The sequence below is a fragment of the Salvelinus sp. IW2-2015 genome, linkage group LG9 (genome assembly GCF_002910315.2).
Source record: "Salvelinus sp. IW2-2015 linkage group LG9, ASM291031v2, whole genome shotgun sequence".
Taxonomy (NCBI): Eukaryota; Metazoa; Chordata; class Actinopteri; order Salmoniformes; family Salmonidae; genus Salvelinus; species Salvelinus sp. IW2-2015.
This window is the reverse complement of record NC_036849.1, coordinates 15,637,533-15,660,559: the sequence shown is the minus strand read 5'-3', so window position 1 is coordinate 15,660,559 and position 23,027 is coordinate 15,637,533. Positions and strand designations below refer to the sequence as shown.

Below are 23,027 nucleotides of genomic sequence, written 5' to 3'. Positions count from 1 at the left end.
TAGGAAAGAGCTTCTATTATGCACTCTCTCACACAGTGCAGATCATTTATACTGATACCCTATTGTGTACAAGAGCACAACCCACTCAGACCTGCTTAAGGTATACAGAGATGTTTTAATATGGGAATGCAACCTGACAAACCCCATAGTTTCAATCAGCAATGTGTAAGGCTGGTCCACATTTAATGCTTTGTCATGTCTGTATGTGGTTTGTGAGGGCACCACTAAGTGATGGTCATAATCTATAGGCAGGCGTGGCAGCATTATATCTGAACTTTTCTTTCCATCATGGCTGAGTTTCCCCACAGCCAACACATGGAGTCTAGACAGGAGCCCTGATCCAGCCAGCCTGCCAGTCCTTCACATAATATAGCTGCTCCAATCTAGGCTTTTTTCACTCTCTCAGTCCTGCAGCTATTTTACTGAAGAAGTCTAACACCCTTCCTGCCTTCCACACACACAACCTGTCTTGTTCATGTGTGACAATTAAACTTGAAACTGAACACAGAGAAGTTACACTCAGCTGGAATCCACGCGGAATCTTCCGGAACATTTTAGCATGGGCCGCCGGCGTGTAATTTTCCAGGCAAAGGGAGCAGGGAATACTTTTGTGGTCCAGGTGGGAAATCCAAGACTATTATTAGCGTTAGCAGGATAAATTGCCCAGGTATTCACCGTTCCAAACCAGAGAGGAAATGTGCTGTTAGCTCCAGCAGTTTGGAGTCGTTTGGCTCTCAGAAAGGGGTGGATGGTAGCATGAATACTGAGAAACAGGGGTTCTAGAATAATATTTTGATTACTCCATCAGTGAGAATATTGTTCATTGTGGTAATTCACTCATCCAAGACACTCATGTTTTTAGATTTAACAGTAGGTTCCTTACAGTTTGCCGTTGCCATGCCTCATCTGATTTAGTTTATTCAAAAGTTTAGGACAATGTAGTATAACAAAGATAAATGTTGAATAACAAAGAGCTTGGCAGTCCATAGGATCCATGGGGCACATGTGTCATCATGGGTTTTTGTATGAACTAAAGAACCAACTAAAATCACCCATGCTCACAAATGTCATTCAGTCATCTCTATCGTCTGCATTAGTCTATTCCCGCCCCCCTAAGCGACATAATGGACCATTCCAAAGTGACCCATATTTACCCAATAACAGGAGGCTTTGAAAAGGCCCAGATCGAGTTGCAGTTAATGCTCCATTGGGGACTCTCCGGGGAGAGTGAAAGATGTTACCGGCCGAAACGGCTTGGGTTTCAGAGGCCTGTGAACAAAAGGCAGCCAGTCCTCTGGGAGAAAAAGAACGAGGGGTAAGGGAGGGAAGGAGGGGGGAGGGAGGTGTAAGTCTAACTTTGTCAAAGCTGGTTCAGTGCACCCTGTATACTGTTAAGTGTCTCATTCACACAGTATGTATAGTAGTCAGTCTATCGCGGTGTGTACCAAACTTCATTGCATGTTTGCAAATGTTCTACCAAGAGTCAGTGAAATATTTGTCTGTATATTCATTGTATGTCTGTAGTCTTCCTCTGTCTGTGTATTCAGTGTCAAGTACAGTCAGTGTTATTTCCGCTAAAGAGAAGGGTGATGTGATGGATTGCTGAAGTGTGTGTGTGTGTGCATTCGTTGGAAGCGTCTATGCTGGTGTGTGTATAAAGTAGAGCTTTGGGACGAGATGCACTTACAGGAGCAGAGTTAATGGAGCAGTACTGAACTAACGGGTGGTGTTAGGGGGAGCAGAGTTAATGGAGCAGTACTGAACTAACGGGTGGTGTTAGGGGGCGAGCAGAGTTAATGGAGCAGTACTGAACTAAGGGTGGTGGTTAGGGGAGCAGAGTTAATGGAGCAGTACTGAACTAACGGGTGGTGTTAGGGGAGCAGAGTTAATGGAGCAGTACTGAACTAACGGGTGGTGTTAGGGGAGCAGAGTTAATGGAGCAGAACTGAATTAACGTTTGTGTTAGGGGAGCGAGAATACTTGAACTAACGGTTGGGTTAGGGGAGCAGAGTTAATGGAGCAGTACTGAACTAACGGGTGGGTGTAGGGGGAGCAGAGTTATGGAGCAGTATGAACTAACGGGTGGTGTTAGGGGGGCAGAGTTAATGGGCAGAACTGAACTAACGGGTGTGTTAGGGGGAGCAGAGTTAATGGAGAGAACTGAACCAACGGGTGGTTAGGGGGAGCAGAGTTAATGAGCAGTACTGAACTAACGAGTGTGTTAGGGGAGCAGAACTGAACTAACGGTTGTGTTAGGGGGAGCCAGAGATTAATGGAGCAGTACTGAACTAACGGGTGGTGTTAGGGGGAGCAGAACTGAACTAACGGTTGGTGTTAGGGGTAGCAGATTTAATGGAGCAGAACTGAACTAACGGGTGGTGTTAGGGGGAGCAGTACTGAACTAACGGGTGGTGTTAGGGGGAGCAGTACTGAACTAACGGTTGGTGTTAGGGGGAGCAGTACTGAACTAACGGGTGGTGTTAGGGGGAGCAGAGTTAATGGAGCAGTACTGAACTAACGGGTGGTGTTAGGGGGAGCAGACAGACTGTTGGTTTAACAGCTGTAGACTAGAGGACTGGCTGGTGATGATACCCAAAGGTGATTTCACTCTGCATCCTCCTGCTCTTTCTCTCTCCATCTCTTGCTCCTTCTCCCCCCATTATTCTCTCTCCTCTTCTCCTCCTTCCTTAGGGGCAGGCTGGTATAAAGTTACATGGCTCTCAGCTTTCTTGGAAGGAATGACCACATGTGTAGCTTGGGGATTAGATTAGCAGGAAGAGCAGATTTAGCCGGACTGGAAATAGACCACTTTTTCACCGTTAAAAAGGCCCAGTACAATATAATCAATAGATGGCACTCATCTGCTGTGGGGAGAGGAGCAGGAAGCCATCGGAGAAGGCCTCCCTCAAGTGCGCCGTGAAGGACCGGCTACTGGGCTCGTGCTTAATGAAGTTATTATTAATAATCACTGCGATGCCTGTTTTGGACTTGTGTTGTTTCTCTAGTGGGTGAAGAGTGGTCTTTATGTACAAAACCCGATCTGCCCTCTCTTTGTATGTCTGGAACTTAACCACTGATGACTAGACTTCCTTTTCTGTTAATGTAAGTGCATAGCACATTAGTAAATGCCATATTAATGACCATGTATATATTATGCTTAGCAGTTGATTTTTAGATATACAATATATGGAAAATAGACTAATATCATGGAAATTCATGAGGGAAAACAATGTTAAATACACACTGACACACCGGTACGCATGCAAACTGCCAAAAAGAAATGCTCCATAAACACATACTCCACACACACACACCTCCTCCTCCCTCCCAGTTTCTCTCTGAGCCTCCCCACAGGTGTTGGGTTACTCTGTAAAGCAGACTGAACCGGAGCACAAATCAGAGGGCTGTCTGTGCTCTCGCTTCCTATTTCACTTTGAAGTTTCCCTGGCTCTCAGGGACAGGGGGCACAAAGCCTGACTCGTGTGGGGGCTTTAGCACTTTTTGCTGGGGCTGTGAGTGTGGGAAAGGAGGGGGGTGAGTGTGTGCTGTCTTTGTTGCTTTGGACCTCAGTCGCTTGAGGACTATGTTAGCTTAGTAGCCAGAGACTGTAGAACCCACTGAGGGAGGCCAAGAGGAGGAGGGGGGGGGTGTCGTTCCCCTAGTGCCCACTGAGCTGACTGACAGCCCAGGACCTGAGTGTGTGTGTGAGGAGGAAGGATTAGAGAGGGTAGGGCTATAGGTCACACCCCAACCCCCCCTAGTGGAAGAGCACTGGTCACCATGGACTAGGGTCTAAGTCGACAGCTCGGCTGTTTTTCCATCTACAGCTCAGAGTGAAAATAAACAGTGACTTGCCATCTTCTGAAAAGCTGAATAGGGTCCTTGGTGGGCTAGGGCTACATCTGTACACACTTAAAAATAAAATACACCTAGAATGCTATATGGAGTGGCTACAGGTAGAGTTTCTGTATCCCACTTTGTCCTGGCTAAAAACATTTATTTCTGCCATGTGCACACTCCGCTGCCTACGTAGCTGCTGTGCGGAGTGCTCCGCTGCCTACGTAGCTGCTGTGCTGAGTTCCGCTGCCTACGTAGCTGCTGTGCTGAGTGTTCCGCTGCTGTGCTGAGTGTTCCGCTGCCTACGTAGCTGCTGTGCTGAGTGTTCCGCTGCCTACGTAGCTGCTGTGCTGAGTGCTCTGCTGCTGTGCTGAGTGTTCCGCTGCCTACGTAGCTGCTGTGCTGAGTGCTCCGCTGCCTACGTAGCTGCTGTTGCTGATGTGCTCCGCTGCCTACGTTAGCTGCTGTGCTGAGTGCTCCGCTGCCTACGTAGCTGCTGTGGGAGTGCTCGCTGCCTACGTAGCTGCTGTGCTGAGTGCTCCGCTGCCTACGTAGCTGCTGTGCTGAGTGCTCCGCTGCCTACGTAGCTGCTGTGCTGAGTGCTCCGCTGCCTACGTAGCTGTGTGCTGAGTGCTCGCTGCCTACGTAGCTGGTTGTGCGGAGTTGCTCGCTGCCTACGTAGCTGCTGTGCTGAGTGCTCCGCTGCCTACGTAGCTGCTGTGCTGAGTGCTCCGCTGCCTACGTAGCTGCTGTGCTGAGTGCTCCGCTGCCTACGTAGCTGCTGTGCTGAGTGTTCCGCTGCCTACGTAGCTGCTGTGCTGAGTGCTCCGCTGCCGCTCTCACGTCCTTGGTCGCCATTTGTCTGGTCACTGGTGTAGCCTACAAATGTCATGTTGTACAAACAACTTTTCAAACTATTGCATTCCCTCAGTAGGCTATTAAGTATAAGCGTGATTTCCTACAAACTTCATGTTGTACACAACTGTTCCAACTATTGCATTCCATGCCTCAGTAAACATAAGTGTGATTTCATGTTTTTTCTTTTCTTCAGGAGGGTAGTAGGCTACATGCAGCTATTTACATGTTTTACACAAAATACATTATCGACATGTTCGTATAAATTGTCAGTATTGAACAAAATCACGACAGTCTAGTGATTTCATGTTCTTCTTAGCTGTTGAGTTACATGCAGCATATTACTATTGCCATGATATCAGCATGGCATAAGTCTGGCACCTGTCGATACAAAATGAACACGCCCATTGTCACTCTTTTTACCAGTCCGGATACACGCTCGGCTGCCCAGAGGTGGAATGCAGTAAGACAGCCACGCAGTCTAATTAGCAATTGAATTATTTTTTTCATCATCATTGCAAACATTGACTAAGTTGCCAGGAGGCAGTGTTATTCTTTTCAGAAAGTATGATATGGCAGCAGCTATAAAGATTAGCTTAACCACAAAACACTGATTTTGTTGTTTCTCAAGTGTAAGGAATGCACCCTGCTTGTGCAATGTCCATTACAACAGACTGACAAAGGTTATAGCCTTCATAATATATGCTTTATAAAACCAGCAGGGTTTTTATTTCAGCTGTTCAGAAATATGAGGCAGAGACATAAGCTACATCATCATGGTTCAGAAGAGGGTAAGTTAAAAAGTGAAACGTGAAGGGAGGGGCAGCAGTTACTTAGAAAAACGAATGTGTGCGTAAAATAACACATGCGCAGAACGTGATCCAGATCCTTAGCGTTGAGAAAGAGGTTTGGGGGGGTGGACTGTCCCTCTTCCTCTCCCTGTAAATTAGAATGTGTTCTCAGTCAATGTGCCTGGTTAAATAAATAAAATGGGGCTGAGGGGATTCTGGAGGGCTAGAAAAACCTTGGGTGTGGGCTAAGTGTCTGGATAAAAATCAACCCATGCTCAAGAAACACTTCACATCAACGCCGTTGTGTCCAGTGTAGCCTGGGTCATTTTTAAAGGCCTCACCACCTATGAAGACTGTCGATTGATCTTTACATCACATATACAGTAGCAGTGATGCTAATATAGGGATGTTGAAGGAGAGGGGATAAGACTATAGGTGCTTACATTAGGATGTTGCAAAATTATATTTTTAACTGATGTTTCTTCTCTCTTTCTGTTTGCAGGTATCTGAACCACGTGCGCATTGCCCAGCCCCAGGACATGGCTGGAGGATACAACTCAGGACTTGTGTGTCATTGAGCCATCCAGGATGCCGTTACTGGACTGACCCAGAAACTCAGAAATATGAAGCTGTCAATTATCACAGGATTCAAATTACCCCCCTGTTTTACATTGTGGAGGGAGCTATGGACAGTGTACTTCGGTCTGAAGTCAGATCAGGATGTATATGTTGCCATTTTTGTATGATCTTATTTTTTTATTAAAAAAACAAAAACACAATGAAGCTCATTGTTGGATAAGAAAACTATTGAAACAATGCCTATTTGTGGGACCTGGATAATGGACCAGTATTTCAAATACAGTCAACACATACCTGTTTATGTTCTTTTTAGGTCAAGGCATAACCATGATTTAGATCATGTCAGCCTTATTGACACTATTATAAAATAACATGAACAGAGTTCAAAGATCAAAAATAAAATTCAAGGTCTCAGAATGAGCTCCTTGGTAAAATATATTCAATTTGTTGTCTCCTCACACTTTTGTCTCTTTGGTGCTGGTTCTTCTATGGCTTCTGAGGAGAGGACAAATGGTATTAGTATTTGCAGTCTACAGTCTTTCAGAGAGTGCATGTGTGTTGTACTGTTTAGGGTTGGGGACAATTCAAATTAAAATGTGACATTTCAAATCTTGAATTTTATTTGAATTCAATCTTCAAGTTATTGCATTGGAATTTGGACTGTTTGATATAATCTTCGGAATTTTTTATTTGTACATTTCCCAGCTAATGGAATTAATGCACTTAGTATCAAATTGACTGCAGGATTTGTTTTAAATAATTTCAACTTCTATTTCCAATACAGCTAGGCTGTCAGAACAGTGACATAAGCCTGAGGGAATTGAATTGGAATTTGTTGGATAATATTGAAGATTGAAATCTCTGAATTCAAAGACTGACCTGGAGTCTGAATTGAATTTGTGGAATTAACGCCAACCCTGGTGCTGTGTGAATGAAAGCTCACCTGTCTGTGTGCTCTCTCTGCTGAAGAGAACCTCTTTGGGGATGGTGAAGCTCACACACATCATCTCCTTGTTGGGGGCCACGTTCCTCACTAGATGCACAGAGCACAGCCCCTCTAGGGAGAACCCCAGGCTGGCTGAGGCCCTTTCCACCACGTCTTTCTGGGGGTCATCCTCCTTAGAGAACCCATAGCAGTGCACCTGCGGCAGATTCACATCACAGGAAAGTCCCTGGTCCAGCAGGCCTCTGAAGGCATCCAGGAACTCCAGGGCCAAGGCAGGAAGGTTCATGACCACATGCACACTGGCTTTCCCCTTCATCATGACAGGCAGCTGCTGCTTCAGTGGCCCCTGGATGAAGTCCCTGCCATCCAGGTTAAAGGTAGTGACCTTACGCTCCACCTTGTTCAGTTTGCAGTTGTGCTGCAGCCAGCGGTGAGACTCAGGGTTGAGGTCGTTGGCCAGCACAGTGCAGCCACGGCGGGCAGCGGGGATGGCAAAAGGACCCACGCCAGCAAACACATCCAGCACAGTGTCACCGCGTTTCAGAAGGGCCACCACACGCTCATGCTCGGTGCTTAGACGAGGGTTCCAATACACACGGGAGAAATCAAACTCGTATGTCACGCCGTTCTCACGCACCTGCAACAATGAGAGGGAGGGTAAGGGAGGAATGCAATGCCCACGCCTCTGATTTCATGACAAAATATGTTTAATCAAAATCACAATCTCATAGGACTTACTTTAGCCACCATATTTTCCTCTCCAGCCATCACCTCCATCTTGAAGTTGCGGTAGGCGGAGTCGATGGTGTTGGTCTTATTGACCACACAGGTCACCCCGGGGTTCTTATCCATTATGACTTGGCCTGGAAATGGATTTGCAACAGAAGACAGCAAGACTGCATCATGTCAGTAAAACAATGAATCAGCACTATTGTTTTCCTCACACACACTTAACGTAACTCATCTGTAGCTAATTGACCACTCAGGAAATACAATCCTGGGAGCGTGGTCAGGGATTCAAGAGCATAAAATACATAACCTGTCAATAGCATTACTGTTACCCATGCCTGTCTCCTGACAGATTGTATTACATTTATTGTGATGCAGAACAGTACATTATGTTTGTGGCACACTCACCTATGAGGTTTCTGTAGGGCAGCTGGTGCTCCCGCAGGTTCATGTGTGCAATGTGACCCACTCGACTAAACCCCGAGGTGACGTCCTGTCCTTCTGGCAGCACAGCGCGCAGAACCTCCTCACTCTTCAGGTTGTCATAGGTCAGGCGCAGCTCGTACCGCTGGAGCTCTTGAGGTACTCCAAATGACTGCAACGCCTCGGCCTCTGCGTCGCTGAATGAGCTGGGTGAGGAGACACTGGCAGGGTCCAGCAACAAGAGCCTCTCGTCATCGCTGCCTTCAATCTCAACCACTCTTCGTATGCCCGGGCGCTGGAGTGCCACTTTTTTCAGGCTCTTAACCAATTTATTGAGGACTTCTTTTGGCACACGCAGGGCTGGGACAATAACTGTCTGGGAGAAGACTTCTTTATCCAAACAGGTCATACCTCGGACCTCAGGAGGAGCTGTGTATAGGCTGGGATCCATCACGCTGTGTTGATGCTGCTCAAGCATCGGCTTCGAAACACTCTCAGAACAAGTTGATGCTCGGTCCGGCTGCAGGACCACTGAACACAGGGTCCGGTATCGATAGCGAGATTTCACGCAGTTTTTAGTTTGTAGTAGTAGTGAGAAGATACTAGGAACAATCCTGCAAAGACAAATCGTAGAGGTCTCCTTAAAATATGACCTAAATATCAACCTTAGAAAAATGACAAACTAATAGATATGACAAATGATTGGCAAACAACATTGAATGATTACTTTTTGTTAATATTATTGCATGGAAAGATCATTACTTTATTCAGTAAAACCATAAACATTCAAACGCATTCCCCACCTCAACATCGCTTCTGCAGAGCACGCGCATGTTTAGACGTCATCATTAGTGGACTTGCTGTGCATTTCTATCCAATCCGCGACGAATAAAACCAGAAGCGTTTTCATGTCATATGACCACCTCAAATCAGCTGCGAGAAGTTGCATATACAGGTCCTCATAGTGGAGTAGATTTTGTTGGTTAAAGGAAACCTTGTCTTCACCAGGCACCACGAACTGCACAGACGAGGTAGCTATTGTATTGGTTGTTGTAAGTAACATACTACTAACCTCTCGCTCGAGGGCAAATCACCCGGAGACTGAGTATCAATGTAGAAGGCACCACCGTTCACACTGATCATGATCATGGCAACGAGACCACCCCTCTCCTGGGAAATGTAAGTGAGCATTCAGCCTCTAGCCAGGAATTAAGAGGCATCAGTTTAATAATTGTGTGCTCACTTATTGGCATCCAGGATTTTCTTAACGTTTCTTTCTGCAACAGGCGTAGGATCCCTTGTATGTTCCACGGTTACATCTAGCCCACTACAATTGATTTCTAGTAGCTATGCAGTCTATATTATAAACTAGGTGGTTCTATCCCATAATGCTGATTGGCTGACACCCGTGGTATACGGTCTGATATCACGGCTATGACACTTTTTTTTACTGCTCTAATTATGTTGTTAACTCGTTTATAATAACAATAAGGCACCTCAGGGTATATGGCCAATATACCACGGCTAAGGGCTGTATCCAGGCACTCTGCGCAGCGTCATGCATAAACGGGTGGGTCTAATCCTAGATGCTGATTGGTTAAAACCGCATTCCAGCTGGTGTCTATTCCACATGTTACCACCAGCTAAAGCTATGACATTGAAATGCATATTTACTATCTCCCGTTACTTTTAGACTAGAAATTGGTTTTCAATAGTGGAGATTTGTATAAAACGTGTGGTCTGCCTGACATTTGCAACATTGTTTAAATATTGAAACTTGATCTCCAGCTGTAAAGTAAAATAGTCAAAAAGGAGGACTGGCACAGGTAGTGAACATGAATCACATGCTCAATCTGTGCAATTCTAATTCACATGACAAATTTAGTTCCACTTGCATTGTCTCTCTCAGCACTTTGGGAATCATGCACATTCTCATCTCATGCTGTTTGTCATTGCAAGTCCACATTTTACAGTGGTTTGGCCCCAGGGAGTTACAGTACACAACCCACTAGAATTAATGTTTTTTTTATTTTTTATTCTCGAGTAAACAGATGGTGACTGTTAGGCTACATATTTCTTTGCTGTTCTCGGTGTGTGGCCATTCCACTTTAACGGAATTAGGCTGAAACTTTCAACGTTTTAACAAATCATAACTCTGCACTAGGACTACTTTGAACAACTTACACAGAAAATCTTACAAAAACACATTTACTGGAAGAACTGTACAGATGCAAAGTTTTGTAACAGAATTACAGTAAAATCTCCCTCCGTATTAAGAGTCAAAGATGTCTGCAGGAAGAATGGGGTGTCAGCAATGAACTGCCTAAACATCAGACTGTTACCAAGGTTACCCCATGGATATTCAGTTTAAAAGAAGTCTGCCTAAAAAGAGTCTCTATAAGCCAGCATGTTGAGTAAAATGATATTTACTTACTTTACCGGTTTTCTGTGCTGTTGGTCTTTTTGATGGTAGGAGGTGGATGGGGTATCCCCAGGAAAGTGTTGTTTACCCAACATTTTGTGGCGCCAATAGGTTCCGTAGCTTGTATTTTCAATCTCCTGACGTGTTGCACGTGATGCACAATAAGTAAACAATAACCGAACGTAGTTGACCGAAGCACGTTTCCTCACAATCAGCTGGAAGTGTTTGTGAAATTTCCCAGCTGATTGTGTGGGACGATGTTCGGTTAGGCTCATCTATCTATATAGTGTTTATCACGTGTGAATTGCGTCGGTATTGAAAATAGAAAACCGGAAATACAAATCGATATACAGACCAGCCTACTGACTTTTAGGTTGATAACACTTCCTAGTGGTTATTTTGTCTCAGATTACCTCCGACATAGGGACAAATTCGGAGTACAGTAAATTTAAATGACTTTTCTTTAACATTCTGACTTGTAATGGGTCTGCTCGGGAATGCAAAGCCTATATGTTAGAGACGAAAGTGTAAGTATTTAATGATAGGATTCTAAAAGAGGCTAGGCTAAGACATGACTCCTTGAGTTTGAAAACATTTATTTAGGTTATTAAACTACAGTAACTGAAGTGGATTTACACCCGGTGACAGAATTACAGTAACAGAATTATCTCTTGGGTCCCTGATCTTTACTATACATAAATGCATAATTGTGGATATAAATATCATTCTATTCATGGTGATGTATCCTAAATAGGTACACAAAGGTAGAAATATGCAATATTGCATTTATGGGTATTATTCTACATACTGGCTATTAGTTTGAGGTCCGCCAACAAACTAGACCAAAGTTGGTTTGTCCGGATCGGACCAAATCTGAACCAATCATAGATGTCTATGTTTCACAAGTTTGGACATCACAGTACAGCATATTAGAGTTCAGCACATCACAGTACATTATACTGTACTCTAGTGTGCTCTACTGTACTGAACTCTACTTTTCTTTACTGTACTGTGGTGTCCAAACATGTGAAACATAGACGTCTATGATTGGTTCAGATTTGGTCCATTCACCAATCGTGGACGTCTATATTTGGGCCAAATCAAGGCCGGTTTGGACCAGCCCAAAAAACGATGTCTGTGGACGTTGAAATCTAGGCCAGGGTCGACTGACCAAATTTAAAATACTTTTCAACGTCCATGGACATCCAGTGTCGGTGGGTGCGGATGCTGGTTACAGTAAATGGAAAGAGAGGGGGCTCATGAGTAGGAGTCGGTAAGACCCGGGAGATGTAACATTAACTGGAGAGAGGGAGGGTTGTCCATACTCTTTTCACACTCGCTTTGACCACGACAGAAAGAGAAAGAAAACAGTTATGAGCTGAACATAACAGTATGCCAGTGGAAGGGAGAACAGTAGCAGGTGACCAAACCATGGCTTGTGACTACTATGATTCCCCATTGTAACACATTTAATTACAGTAATTCCGTTACTGATTTTTCAGTTATTCTGTTACCAAGTTGGTAACAGAATTACAAGTTTTAATCACTTAATTCATAAACAAAAATGGATATCAGAAAAACACTAACACATTTGTAGGTCTACCTTTACTTGTTACTTCTGTAAACTTTCCTTATCCTCCCTCCTCATGCGGTAGAGAAATTAGAAAATATCTTTAAAAAAACATTTCCTTGTGCATTGAAATTCCTTTACCAAAACCCAACATATCTTTAAATTCTAAGACTTTTTGTGGTAGCTGTTTCCTAAGACTCCTTTTCAATCTGTTTGACTAGAAATCAAAGCCATTACTTATGCCTAATTTTTAAGATGAAAAATGTATATATGCCTTCATTTCACAAAATGTAAAGGCTCTTAGCTTTCATTTGTCACCCAATTTTATATGTTCCTATGAACTTCCCATGTTGCTGCTCATGGGACCTTTTACATGGAAATTACCTGATAAACATTATTTATTTATCACGCATCCCACTGTAAAGTGAACCCTAGAGTTATTGACAAGACAAATAATGACCCCTAATATGAGGTCAAGCATTGCAACATAAGTCTTTAAAATGACTGACGGTTACTCGTTATGATGACTGATTACAGGCCTACAAGGGAAGTGGAGCACCTCAGACATTTCAGTGTAGCACAGAGGGAGCCTCCTCTAGCTAGTTCACATATCTCCTCTTGTAGTCAAGGCTAAGGGAACTCTGTCATAAAGATCTGTTGTGAAGACCTATGTCAAAATGCCGATCACTCTTAGAGAGCACTACAGGTCCACTACTGCATACCCTGATAACCCCAAACATCCCCTGCATTATTAGTCTGATGTATATTTAGCCCTCCTGATGTAATAATAGCGCACTTCCTATCCACCACTGCTGGAACCATGACTATATCAGATCCAATAACTCATAGGTTAATCCAGACTCATACTCTGGTTTGCTTTGACATTGACACCAGGGTTGTGGCTGGATCTCCAGGATATCCCCTATTAGAGGCCAAACCGAACCAGGCATCATCGTCAATATACCCAGCTCTGGCAGCTGTCCTGCAGGCTCGGGCTCAAATCCACTCTCCTCATGTCCTATTCCATTCACTGGTCCTACACTACATTCCACTGCAGTGTTCTCATCACAGTAGCACAGTGGGTCTCAGATAGCTTTCCTCTAAATTTATTCACTTCCTGGATTATGTTAGAATTTGACATTGTTCTTCCAAGTAATAGTACGTTATTTTATAGTGAGCTGATTGATTTGACTGAGCTATCCATATGTTTCCCACCCCCTTTCTCTTCTGTCTCTCTCTCATAATCTCTCATAATCTATTATCTCTCCAGAGGAGGCAAGGGCTAAAGGGGCCTCCTTCCCCTCATCTGTCTTCAATCTGATGAAGGCCATCATGGGCAGTGCCATCCTGGACCTGGCCTACGCAATGGCCAACACCGGTATAGTGGGCTTCTGGTGAGTAGAACAGATGGAAGCATATTTTAAAGTTAAAATATGGAGCTGCCCCCTAACTCCTTAGTTTTGTGCTCAGTACTCAGCTCTTTCTCTAGAAGCTCCACGCCTCTACACCTATCTCCTTTAGTAGCGAAAAGATAACTGTTGATTGTTCTAGACGTAGTAATTTGAGCTGCAGAGACCGAGTGGACAGGAGTCAGTATTCACATCAGTGTGTCACTTTGATGTGAATGTGGTGAATATTGACTCCTGTCCACTTGGTCTCTGCAGTTGCTGCTAGTGTCCAGTCTGGCAGCTTACTCTATACACCTCCTACTGATGCTGTGTGATCTAACAGGTGAGTTGGCATTCAGATCTCCACTCAAACATCAGTTGAATTTCATTAGGCTGCCGCTGTGTAATGTCCATTTAGCTCTTTAAAAAAAAGTTGTAATGTTTTGTATTTTTGTATTTGTTTCTTATTCACTCTATATATGAACAACAACATAGATGCACACAAACAGTGACTACATCTCATCTGCCCAGACCCGCATGCTCACCCCCCATCCCTAGTGCCTCCATTATTGTTTGCCACTTGGCCTTAAATTGTAACAATTTGTATTTCTCGGTCGCCCATGCTATTTCATTATTTCAATACTAAATCATTAGATGTTTTCATTGAGTTAATGATGGAACTTTGATTTTCAAGTTTTTAGTACATGTATTTTCAAGATGATGATGAGAAGAGAATCGTCCAGACTATTGGGTATCTCACGACACCCCCATATGCCATGTCTTGAAATATGCAGACAGACGGATATTTGTTTTTTACATTGTAATACTTCTGTCACCCAACTTTCTAGCCCACATTTATTTGGAATTTATAGCATTCCTAGAATGCATGGATTATTGAGTCATTAGTTTTACATTTAGGACATGACTCTGCCGTTGTGCTGTAGAATTTGTGAGTTTTGTCTCTTGTATAATACCTTCTATACTTCAGTTTCGTTAGTTATGCTCCAATCAGTTATTCTTAAGTCTTGGTTCCAATCATTTATATTTTTTTTCTAAGAGATTGTCAGTTAGATATGTTCTCTGCAAGATTTTGTGTATCTTCCCTATCATATGAACATACTTTTCAGACTCAAATAAGATTCCCTCAAGGTTGCTTTGATGTCCAAAAGATTTCAAATCTACATTTCGTGATAAGTTGCATATATTTGAAACTATCTACATTGGTCAGTCCAAAATTACTTTTTAATTTTGTCATCCAGATAAATGTATTTCCTGTTACCAAGTCATTTACAGTTTCTATGCCTTTAGTCTTCCTTGTGGACCAATTTATTGTTGAATTGTGAAAAGCGATCCAAGGATTGTTCCATAGGGTTGTGTTTTTAGGACTGATATTGGTTCTTGTAGAATACGTTTCATTTTCTTCCATATTGTTATAGTGTTCTTAACTATGAAGTTAATGTTTTTATCTTGATCCTCTGAAAATAAACCTGTAAAAAGATTCTGGAGATGAGCATCTTCAGTATGTACCCATTGTTCCCATTTGGTGCATTTAACTATATGTAAAAGCCTTTGTTAGCGAGTTGATACAATTCCAAGTCTGGAAGGTTTAAACCCTCAGACTTAGGAAGATGTGAGATATGAGTTTTATTTGCCCATATAAAGTCTTATGACCGAGTATACTTTTTTTAAAGAATGTCTTCGGTAGGGTAATTGGTAATACCGAAAAGAAATACAAAAACTTTGTCAGCCATGCCATTCTACAGAGGTTTATTCTACTTGTAAGATTCATGGGAAGATTTTAATTTAATTAGATCTGCTTTCATATTGTTGAGTAATGGAATATTTATTTATGTTTGTTACTTATTAAGCATCCTAAGTTTTCAATATTTTGTGGTCCACTTAAAGGATTGCTGTAGATCGTCAGTTATTATTTTTCCTATTGCCATTATTTAGTTTTTTCCACCTTTATTTTATATCCTGAGATTTCTTTATTATTATGAAAATATTTTCATAAAATGTATTTCAGCTGGAAAGGTGAAAGCTTCCAAAGTTTTGAATAGAAAAGTCCATTCAAGATGGTTGAAAGTCTTTTCAGCATGAACAGCCATTTATTGATAAATCTTTCTTGTTTGTTTGCGTATTGTATTAAACTGAAACATGTTATTGTATTTGTTTGTAAGTGTTTATTTTTAATAAACCCTGTTTGATACAGTGCATTCGGAAAGTATTCAGACCACTTGACTTCTTACACATTTTGTTACGTTACAGCCTTATTCCAAAATTGGGTCCTCAGATCCTCAAAAGGTTCTACAGCTGCAACATCGAGAGCATCCTGACTGGTTGCATCACTGCCTGGTACGGCAATTGCTCGGCCTCCGACCGCAAGGCACTACAGAGGGTAGTGCGTCCGGCCCAGTACATCACTGGGGCAAAGCTGCCTGCCATCCAGGACCTCTACACCAGGCGGTGTCAGAGGAAGGCCCTAAAAATTGTCAAAGACCCCAGCCACCCCAGTCATAGACTGTTCTCTCTACTACCACATGACAAGCGGTACCGGAGTGCCAAGTCTAGGACAAAAAGGCTTCTCAACAGTTTTTACCCCCAAGCCATAAGACTCCTGAACAGGTAATCAAATGGCTACCCCCCCCCCAACCCCTCTTTTACGCTGCTGCTACTCTCTGTATATCATATATGCATAGTCACTTTAACTATACATTCATGTACATACTACCTCAATTGGCCCGACCAACCGGTACCTGTATATAGCCTCGCTACTGTATATATATAGCCTCTCTACTGTTATTTTTCACTGTCTTTTTTACTGTTGTTTTTATTTCTTTACTTACCTATTGTTCACCTAATACCTTTTTTTTGCACTGTTCGTTAGAGCCTGTAAGTAAGCGTTTCACTGTAAGGTCTACACCTGTTGTATTCGGCGCACGTGACAAAAACTTTGATTTTAAATTGATAAAATTATTTTTCCTACCTTGATCTACACACATTACCCCAAAATGACAAAGCAAACAGGTTTATGGAAAGTTTTGCAATTTAAAAATATATATAATTACATAAGTATTCAGACCCTTTGCTATGAGACTTGAAATTGTGCTGAGGTGCATCGTGTTTCCATGGATCATCCTTGAGATGTTTCTACAACTTGATTGGAGTCCATCTGTGGTAAAGTCAATTGATTGGACATGATTTGGAAAGGCACACACCTGTCTATATAAGGTCCCACAGTTGACCGTGTATGTCAGAGCAAAAACCAAGCCATGAGGTCGAAGGGATTGTCCATAGAGCTCTGAGACAAGATTGTGTCGACACAGATCTGGGGGAGGGTACCAAAACATTTCTGCAGCATTGAAGGTCCCCAAGAACACAGTGGCCTAGATTCTTAAATGGAAGAAGTTTGGAACCACCTAGACTCTTCCTAGAGCTGGCCGCACGGCCAAACTGAGCAATCGGGGGAGAAGGCCCTTGGTCAGGGAGGTGACCAAGAACCTGGTGGTTACTCTGACAGTGCTCCAGAGTTCCTCTGTGGAGATGAGAGAACCTTCCAGAAGGACAACCATCTCTGCAGCACTCCACCAATCACGCTTGGAGTTTGCCAAAAGGCACTGTGGCAAAGAAGGGGGCTGAGTGATAAATGGCAGATATGTGAGGGCAGAACTAATAAACGGGCTCTGCCCTCACACTAAAATGGCAACCCCGACCAGAACTACAGATCACAAAATGGCCGACCGCCAAAACGACAATTCCCAAAAGCAAGGGGAACACTCAGATAAGGGGTCAAGACATACCTGGAAGATATTGCCATGTGTGACCTGGACTGTTTGGACTTACCTGTTGGCGTTTGGACCTGGACCTACCGAGAACCCGATTCGTGTACTGAACCCTGCTATCCTTGACCCATTCTTGCGGCCTGGGTGGACCAGGACGGAGAAACTAACACAGAGGTACTGTCCTGTTCAAAAGAACTCTGTCTGGTGTGATTTTGGTGACGGTCTCCCTCTTAATTTGTGACAAACTTTCCTAACCTTGAAGAGGTTTGTCACACGTGGTGGAGAATGCGGTCAAAGTGTGGTCTGAAGTGGATAAAAGGGACTAACCCTACCGCTGGTTAGGTAGGGGGAAAAAATAAAAATGTTAAGTTGGCACTCCAAAGCTGAGTCAGTTTTTTTTGTGGCTTTGTTTGGTTTGTACTTTTTGCTCAGGGAAAATGAGTATGGAGGGAGTCATACAGGCCCTGTTACAAGCAGCGGCAGCCCAACGAGGCAACTAGAGCTCAACAAATAGCTCAACAGGATGCAATGCGAATGTATCAGGACACATTACAGGTCCAGCACCGCACCAACAAGCTGCTCATCGAGGAGCAAGAGAGAAACACCCGGGAGATAAGAGAAGGTCTAAAGAGGCTAGCGGCCAAAATTGGGGCTCAGTTACCAGCTGTAAATACCCAGAGGCGGGCCAATCATTTTCTTTCAAAAATGACAAGGCAGGACGATGTGGAAGCATACGTCACCACCTTTGAAAGGACAGCAGAGAGGGAGAAGTGGCCGAAACAAGAATGGGCAGGGCTTCTGGCACCATACCTGGCTGGAGACGCTCAAAAAGCGTATTTCGACCTGGAGTTGAAAGATGCACAGGATTACGATAAAAGGAGAGATTCTGACTAGACTGGGTGTGACCGATACCCTGAGGGCACATCGCTTCTACCAGTGGGCCTACAGACCTGCCGGCGTGGTCCCAAAATTGCTATATGATGTAATACTGGGTAGATACTTTCCTAACTTTGCGAAGCTAGGCCAAAAGAATGGCATATTTGAGAAGCCAACACCTCTGGTCAAGCAGGAAGTAGCATGTAGCCCTCAACCAAAGCTAAGAAAAGAGAACGTCTCCCAGGGGCCAACCTCACAGGTGCTAGTAGGGGAGGAAGAGGCAGACCTCGTCAATAACAAGCAGCCCGGTACTAGTGGGGCCGGGGTCGATCTGGATCCAGAGGACGACTGTTTAGAACCAACAGACCTGGCAGGGTCCCTGACTAATTTCGGGACAGCCCAAACCCAGGATCCAACCCTGCAGCAAGCCAGAGCAGATGTGCAGGTCGTAGATGGTACCCCCATAAATTATGCCTAATAGTTTCCCCCACTTCATCATGAAAAAGGGTTTGGTGTACAGAGTCTCAAAAATAGGGGTTGATGTAGTGGAACAGTTGTTGGTCCCCACCCGGTACCAGAGGACAGTACTGGGCATATTCTGGGTGGACACCTCGGTATCGATAAAACCCAAGACTGGATTGTAAGGAGGTTTTACTGGCCAGGAATTCAGGCTGAGGTGGCTCGACATTGAGGAGAGTGCCCTGAGTGCCAGTTAACAGCTCCCCGACCAGCTTTTAGAAGCCCGTTCGTGCCACTCCCCATAATCAAAACGCCATTTGAGAGGATATCGATGGACATAGTGGGCCCACTACCCAAATCCATCTTTGAATGTCCTTGAGTGGCCCAGACTTGAACCCAATCGAACATCTTTGGAGAGACCTTGAAATATTTGGCAAGCGACGCTCCCCATCCAAACTGACAGAGCTTGAGAGGATCTGCAGAAAGAATGGGAGAAATTCCCCAAATACAGGTGTGCCAAGCTTCTAGCGTCATACCCAAGAAGATTTGAGGCTATACTCGCTGCCATAGGTGCTTCAACAAAGCACTGAGTAAAGGGTCTGAATACTTATGTAAATGTAGTCTTTTTTTTATTACAAACATTTCTAAAAACCTGTTTTGCTTTGTCATTATGGGGTATTGTATGTGGATTGATGAGAAAAAAAATAACAATTTAATCAATTTTAGAATAAGGCTGTAACGTACCAGAATGTGGAAAAAGTCAAGGGGTCTGAATACTTTCCGAATGCACTGTATGTATCAAGTTTGGTAGAACTTTTGCCATTATTGTCACAATTTATTAAACTTCTATAATCAGCAGGGGACTCTACAGATGTTCGTGGTTTAATATAACTTAAATAACTGTTTAAAACATGTAATTAGGAAGTTTCTAAATTTGATTTAACTTTTGCAGAGTATGAGATTATCATTCCCCTAATGTACGCCTTAAAGGCATCCCAAATTATATTGGGGGTCTGCTTTTCTCTGTCATCTATGTCTACATTTGTAATTTATTATTTAGTCCATGTATTTGAATACATTTCGGGTCCAGAAGATGCACTCTGTTCATTCTCCAAATTCTGTAACTAAGAGTATTTTCTATTGGTGTAATTAAGCATGATACCAGAGAATGATCCGATATCACTATGTCATGAATGTTTTAAACCAGTAAATTGTTGAGTGTATTTTTGGAAATAGAAATGTAGTTGATTCTTGAATAGCTTTTCTTACTTGGAGAAAAAAGGAGTAGTCTTTTGTAGTTGGGAATAGTGATCTCCAGGTGTCCTGTAAGTTATTTGTAGGGATTCCATTTTTCAGCCTCTTTAGAGGCGTCTGTCAATCTTATTGATTTGTATAATTTATGTCACCTGCTAAAATAATAGTTCCTGTCTGGATTTGATCTAATACAGCTTGAATTTTGTCTAAAACTGTGGGATATACAATGAAATCAATGTGTATTTTTCACCATGTAAGGTACAATTCAACATAAGAAAACGACCTTCTTGGTCCATGTTCTGGGATTCAAAGTATCATAATTTTCAACTTGTGTTTTAGGAATATAATTACTTTTTACATTATAATCTACAGGATTCTACTTAATCAGGTAAGAAAGAGACCTAAAACATGCTATGATTTATTGATTCTGATAATATTAGTGAATCTGTTTGTATGCCTAGTACAGTACTACACAGAACACTGTTTTGGAATCTATTTAGAATCTACGTAGGAAATAATTTATCATACAAGTAACCCCCTTTCAATTATGTTTATTCATGTTGGAGTCGAAATTCACATCCAAAACTTTGGAGGGAAGGTCAGCTTTGCTTCTTTGCTCGTACATTTGTTCTCAATGTTGCATCCTTGGATGTAGTTCCATTGTCACATTTTGAAATGAAGTAGCACCATTAAACAGTAACATGTCTCAGATCACTGTGAGGTGGATGTGGGTGGCTCCGTTTACAGTCTCAGTGATGTCACAGCCTCTGAGTATCAGATGGGTCTCGGGCGGGGAGTGGGAGGGGCTAAGCATGGGCACATTTCCTGTAACTGCTTGTTTGACTAGTGTTTACTGCAGTCAAACTGGGACTCCTGCTGTAAAACAAGGTGCCCTGCACCACTACCGCTTCCCTGTGTGGCCATTGGCCTGAAAACCTGATAACCTTTAACGCCAAGCCACTGTCCCCTCTGGCTCTTTCCATATGGGGCTGGAACACACTAATTGGTCTGATGGTGACCCTCCCAGTCCCACCTTTCACAATGATGAGACCTAATGGGAGTACCCCTCCTATCTCCCTCCCTTCCTCCCTCAGCCCTACTTCTCACACAGATGGGAGCCGAGATGATCTCTCTTGCTCAGTCATTAGCAGGAGGGCTGAGTGGATTATTATTGCCTTGCCCTGTGGAATGTTTGTGTTTGTCCCAGCATGGAGCAGTGTGTGAGGGCCCCGGCCCCACTAGTACCTTGCCCTGTGTCTGTCCACACGCTTGGCCCCCTTTTTATAAGGGGTGCATTTAGCCCCACTCTGGGTAAACACTTATCTACCCTGCCAAAGGCTGATGGGCCAATTTACCTTAATTACTGCATGGCTTAGGGCTCTCACAGACCCCCGCCCCCTCTCTTGATGAGATGAAAGTGCCTCTGGGTTGTGTTAAATACACCCTCCCACTGTGTCCACAGGGTACACGCATAAACAATATACAGTACACAAATTCTCCTTTTTTGTTGATAATGTCCTTATTTCAACAACTTTTGATTTTATTGATTTGTATCTTATTTTTATGCTCAAGGCCTTATGTTTTGAGATGTATTTTCCCCACTACCAATGTGTCTGCATTGTGGTGCTTATGGAATATGTTGTACACTTACAGGAAAAGACTGCATAACTCAAAGGCTGCTTTTACACAGGCAGCCCAATTCTGATCTTTTTCCACTAATTGATCTTTTGACTAGTCAGATCAGCGCGTTTGCCCATAATTTGGCAAAATATCAGAATTGGGCTGCCTGTGTAAAAGTGATTCCATCATGTTTCATGTGGCCCATGGCAAAGTATGTATGGACATGTGAATCTATTTTATGCATGATCTAAAAGTAGGCTCAGGTCAGGCCTGTATCCACAAAGCGTCTGAGTAGAAAATTGGTCTTGCGTGCTGAGAATATTTTACTTATGCTCTTATGAGTACAAATAAAAGCTATGCATGGAGCCTCTTTTAGTCATCAGTCCCACCTAGTCGGCAAATATTTAGGAGACCTCGAGTTGTTCTAACCAGTTAAGAGATACCAGCAGATGTCTTGATAATAGAAAAAGGCAGCGAGTCAGTGGTTCCTGTGCCAAATTCTTGCGCAATTGCTTTTTTAAAGTTGTTTAAAGAATGTATTGATATTTCTATATGATCAATCCATAAATAATCTAGACCTGCAACCGTATCTCTTGCGCTTTTGACAATGATTTTACATTTTACATATCTAAAATAAATACAACCACTAGGCTAATAAATGATCACATTATTTAATTAACCTACATGTTATCCCTTTGGAGCGCATTATCACGTTGTTAAAAAAAGCCTACATTGGGAATGCTTATAAGAATTGGGCAATTAAGGCATTTGATTGTGTTCAATGAAAATTATTGAAAGGTCTAACGTTTTATGCAACATTATGGGCAAGTGACTACCGTGCCAAAGCGATAGTCGTTAAACGGTAGTGACGAGTGTGTTGATATAACGGTAATATTATGGTAATATGAAAATTCCGATTTTAACGACCCTCCAGAATTGTTAAAAAAAAATATATATACCTCCTAAGACATTCTAAACTCTCACCGTTACAATAACAGGGGAGGTTAGCATTTTTTTTGGGGGGGGGGGTTATATCTATGCCTCCAACTTTCTCACTCATCATCATTCACGATTAATTCACATCCACATTAGTGTAGTGTTTAGAAACATTATATTCTTATTTACAATAAAAGTGACTCCAAAATGACACAATACATTATTTACCATTTATTTCTATTGGGTGCAAAATAATCTGAAACGACCAAAACAAACAGCAAATGCATCCAACAGGTTTGTAGTCACCAGTTTGATGCAGTCATTGTGTGCTAGGAATATGGAACCAAATACTTAACTGTTGACTACTTTAATACACTTAAGTGAATTTGTTCCAATAATTTTGGTTCCCTAAAATGGGGGGGGAACTATGTACAAAAAGTGCAGTAGTTTCTAAACGGTTCACCCGCTATGGATGAAAATACCCCCTTGTATCATTTCAGATCCAAAGTGCTGGATTACAGAGCCAAAGTAGCAACACAATTGTCACTTTATTAGGCAAG

The 23,027-nt window shown here is 42.9% G+C and overlaps 2 protein-coding genes and 1 long non-coding RNA gene across 12 annotated transcripts in view; 2 read left to right on the top strand and 1 right to left on the bottom strand.

The window, feature by feature from the left end:
* The window catches only part of LOC111968663 (CDK-activating kinase assembly factor MAT1-like), a 71,465-nt gene extending 64,965 nt beyond the window's left edge, over nt 1–6,500 (top strand). For all 5 annotated transcript variants that reach the window (XM_070445151.1, XM_023994433.2, XM_023994434.2 and 2 more), the window contains one exon: nt 5,986–6,500. In XM_070445151.1, coding sequence (XP_070301252.1) covers nt 5,986–6,061 — 76 coding nt within the window. In that variant the 3' untranslated portion in view covers nt 6,062–6,500. The remainder of the gene's footprint in view (nt 1–5,985) is intronic.
* On the bottom strand, nt 5,394–10,831 carry trmt5 (tRNA methyltransferase 5). 3 transcript variants are annotated; one of them, XM_023994429.2, is made up of 5 exons: nt 10,595–10,831; nt 8,146–8,774; nt 7,747–7,871; nt 7,006–7,645; nt 5,394–6,557 (listed from the first exon to the last, which is right to left on the bottom strand). In XM_023994429.2, the coding sequence occupies exons 1-5, from the start codon at nt 10,675–10,677 to the stop codon at nt 6,502–6,504; spliced, it is 1,533 nt and encodes a 510-aa protein (XP_023850197.1). In that variant the 5' UTR covers nt 10,678–10,831; the 3' UTR covers nt 5,394–6,501. The 3 variants fall into 3 exon arrangements, with proteins under 3 accessions (XP_023850197.1, XP_023850198.1, XP_023850199.1); XM_023994430.2 differs by lacking the exon at nt 10,595–10,831 and adding an exon at nt 8,964–9,053; XM_023994431.2 differs by lacking the exon at nt 10,595–10,831 and adding an exon at nt 8,923–8,980.
* LOC111968664 (uncharacterized) overlaps nt 8,982–23,027 on the top strand; it is a 28,996-nt gene continuing 14,950 nt past the window's right edge. The window contains exons 1-3 of one of the 4 annotated variants that reach the window (XR_002877905.2): nt 8,989–9,339; nt 13,423–13,546; nt 13,817–15,767. This is a non-coding gene — a long non-coding RNA (uncharacterized lncRNA). Of the gene's footprint in view, nt 9,340–13,422; nt 13,547–13,816; nt 15,768–15,808; nt 20,217–23,027 lie in introns of those variants that run through there. The other 3 variants (XR_011480415.1, XR_002877903.2, XR_002877904.2) reach the window with 3 other exon arrangements.

Coding starts and splice junctions, on each gene's coding strand:
- trmt5 (XM_023994429.2), bottom strand. CDS start 10,677: ATGTTGGGTAAACAACACTTTCCTGGGGATACCCCATCCACCTCCTAC. Junction 7,646..7,746: donor AGGAAAATATGGTGGCTAAA/GTAAGTCCTATG, acceptor TCATTGTTGCAG/GTGCGTGAGAACGGCGTGAC. Junction 6,558..7,005: donor CAGAGAGAGCACACAGACAG/GTGAGCTTTCAT, acceptor TCCTCTCCTCAG/AAGCCATAGAAGAACCAGCA.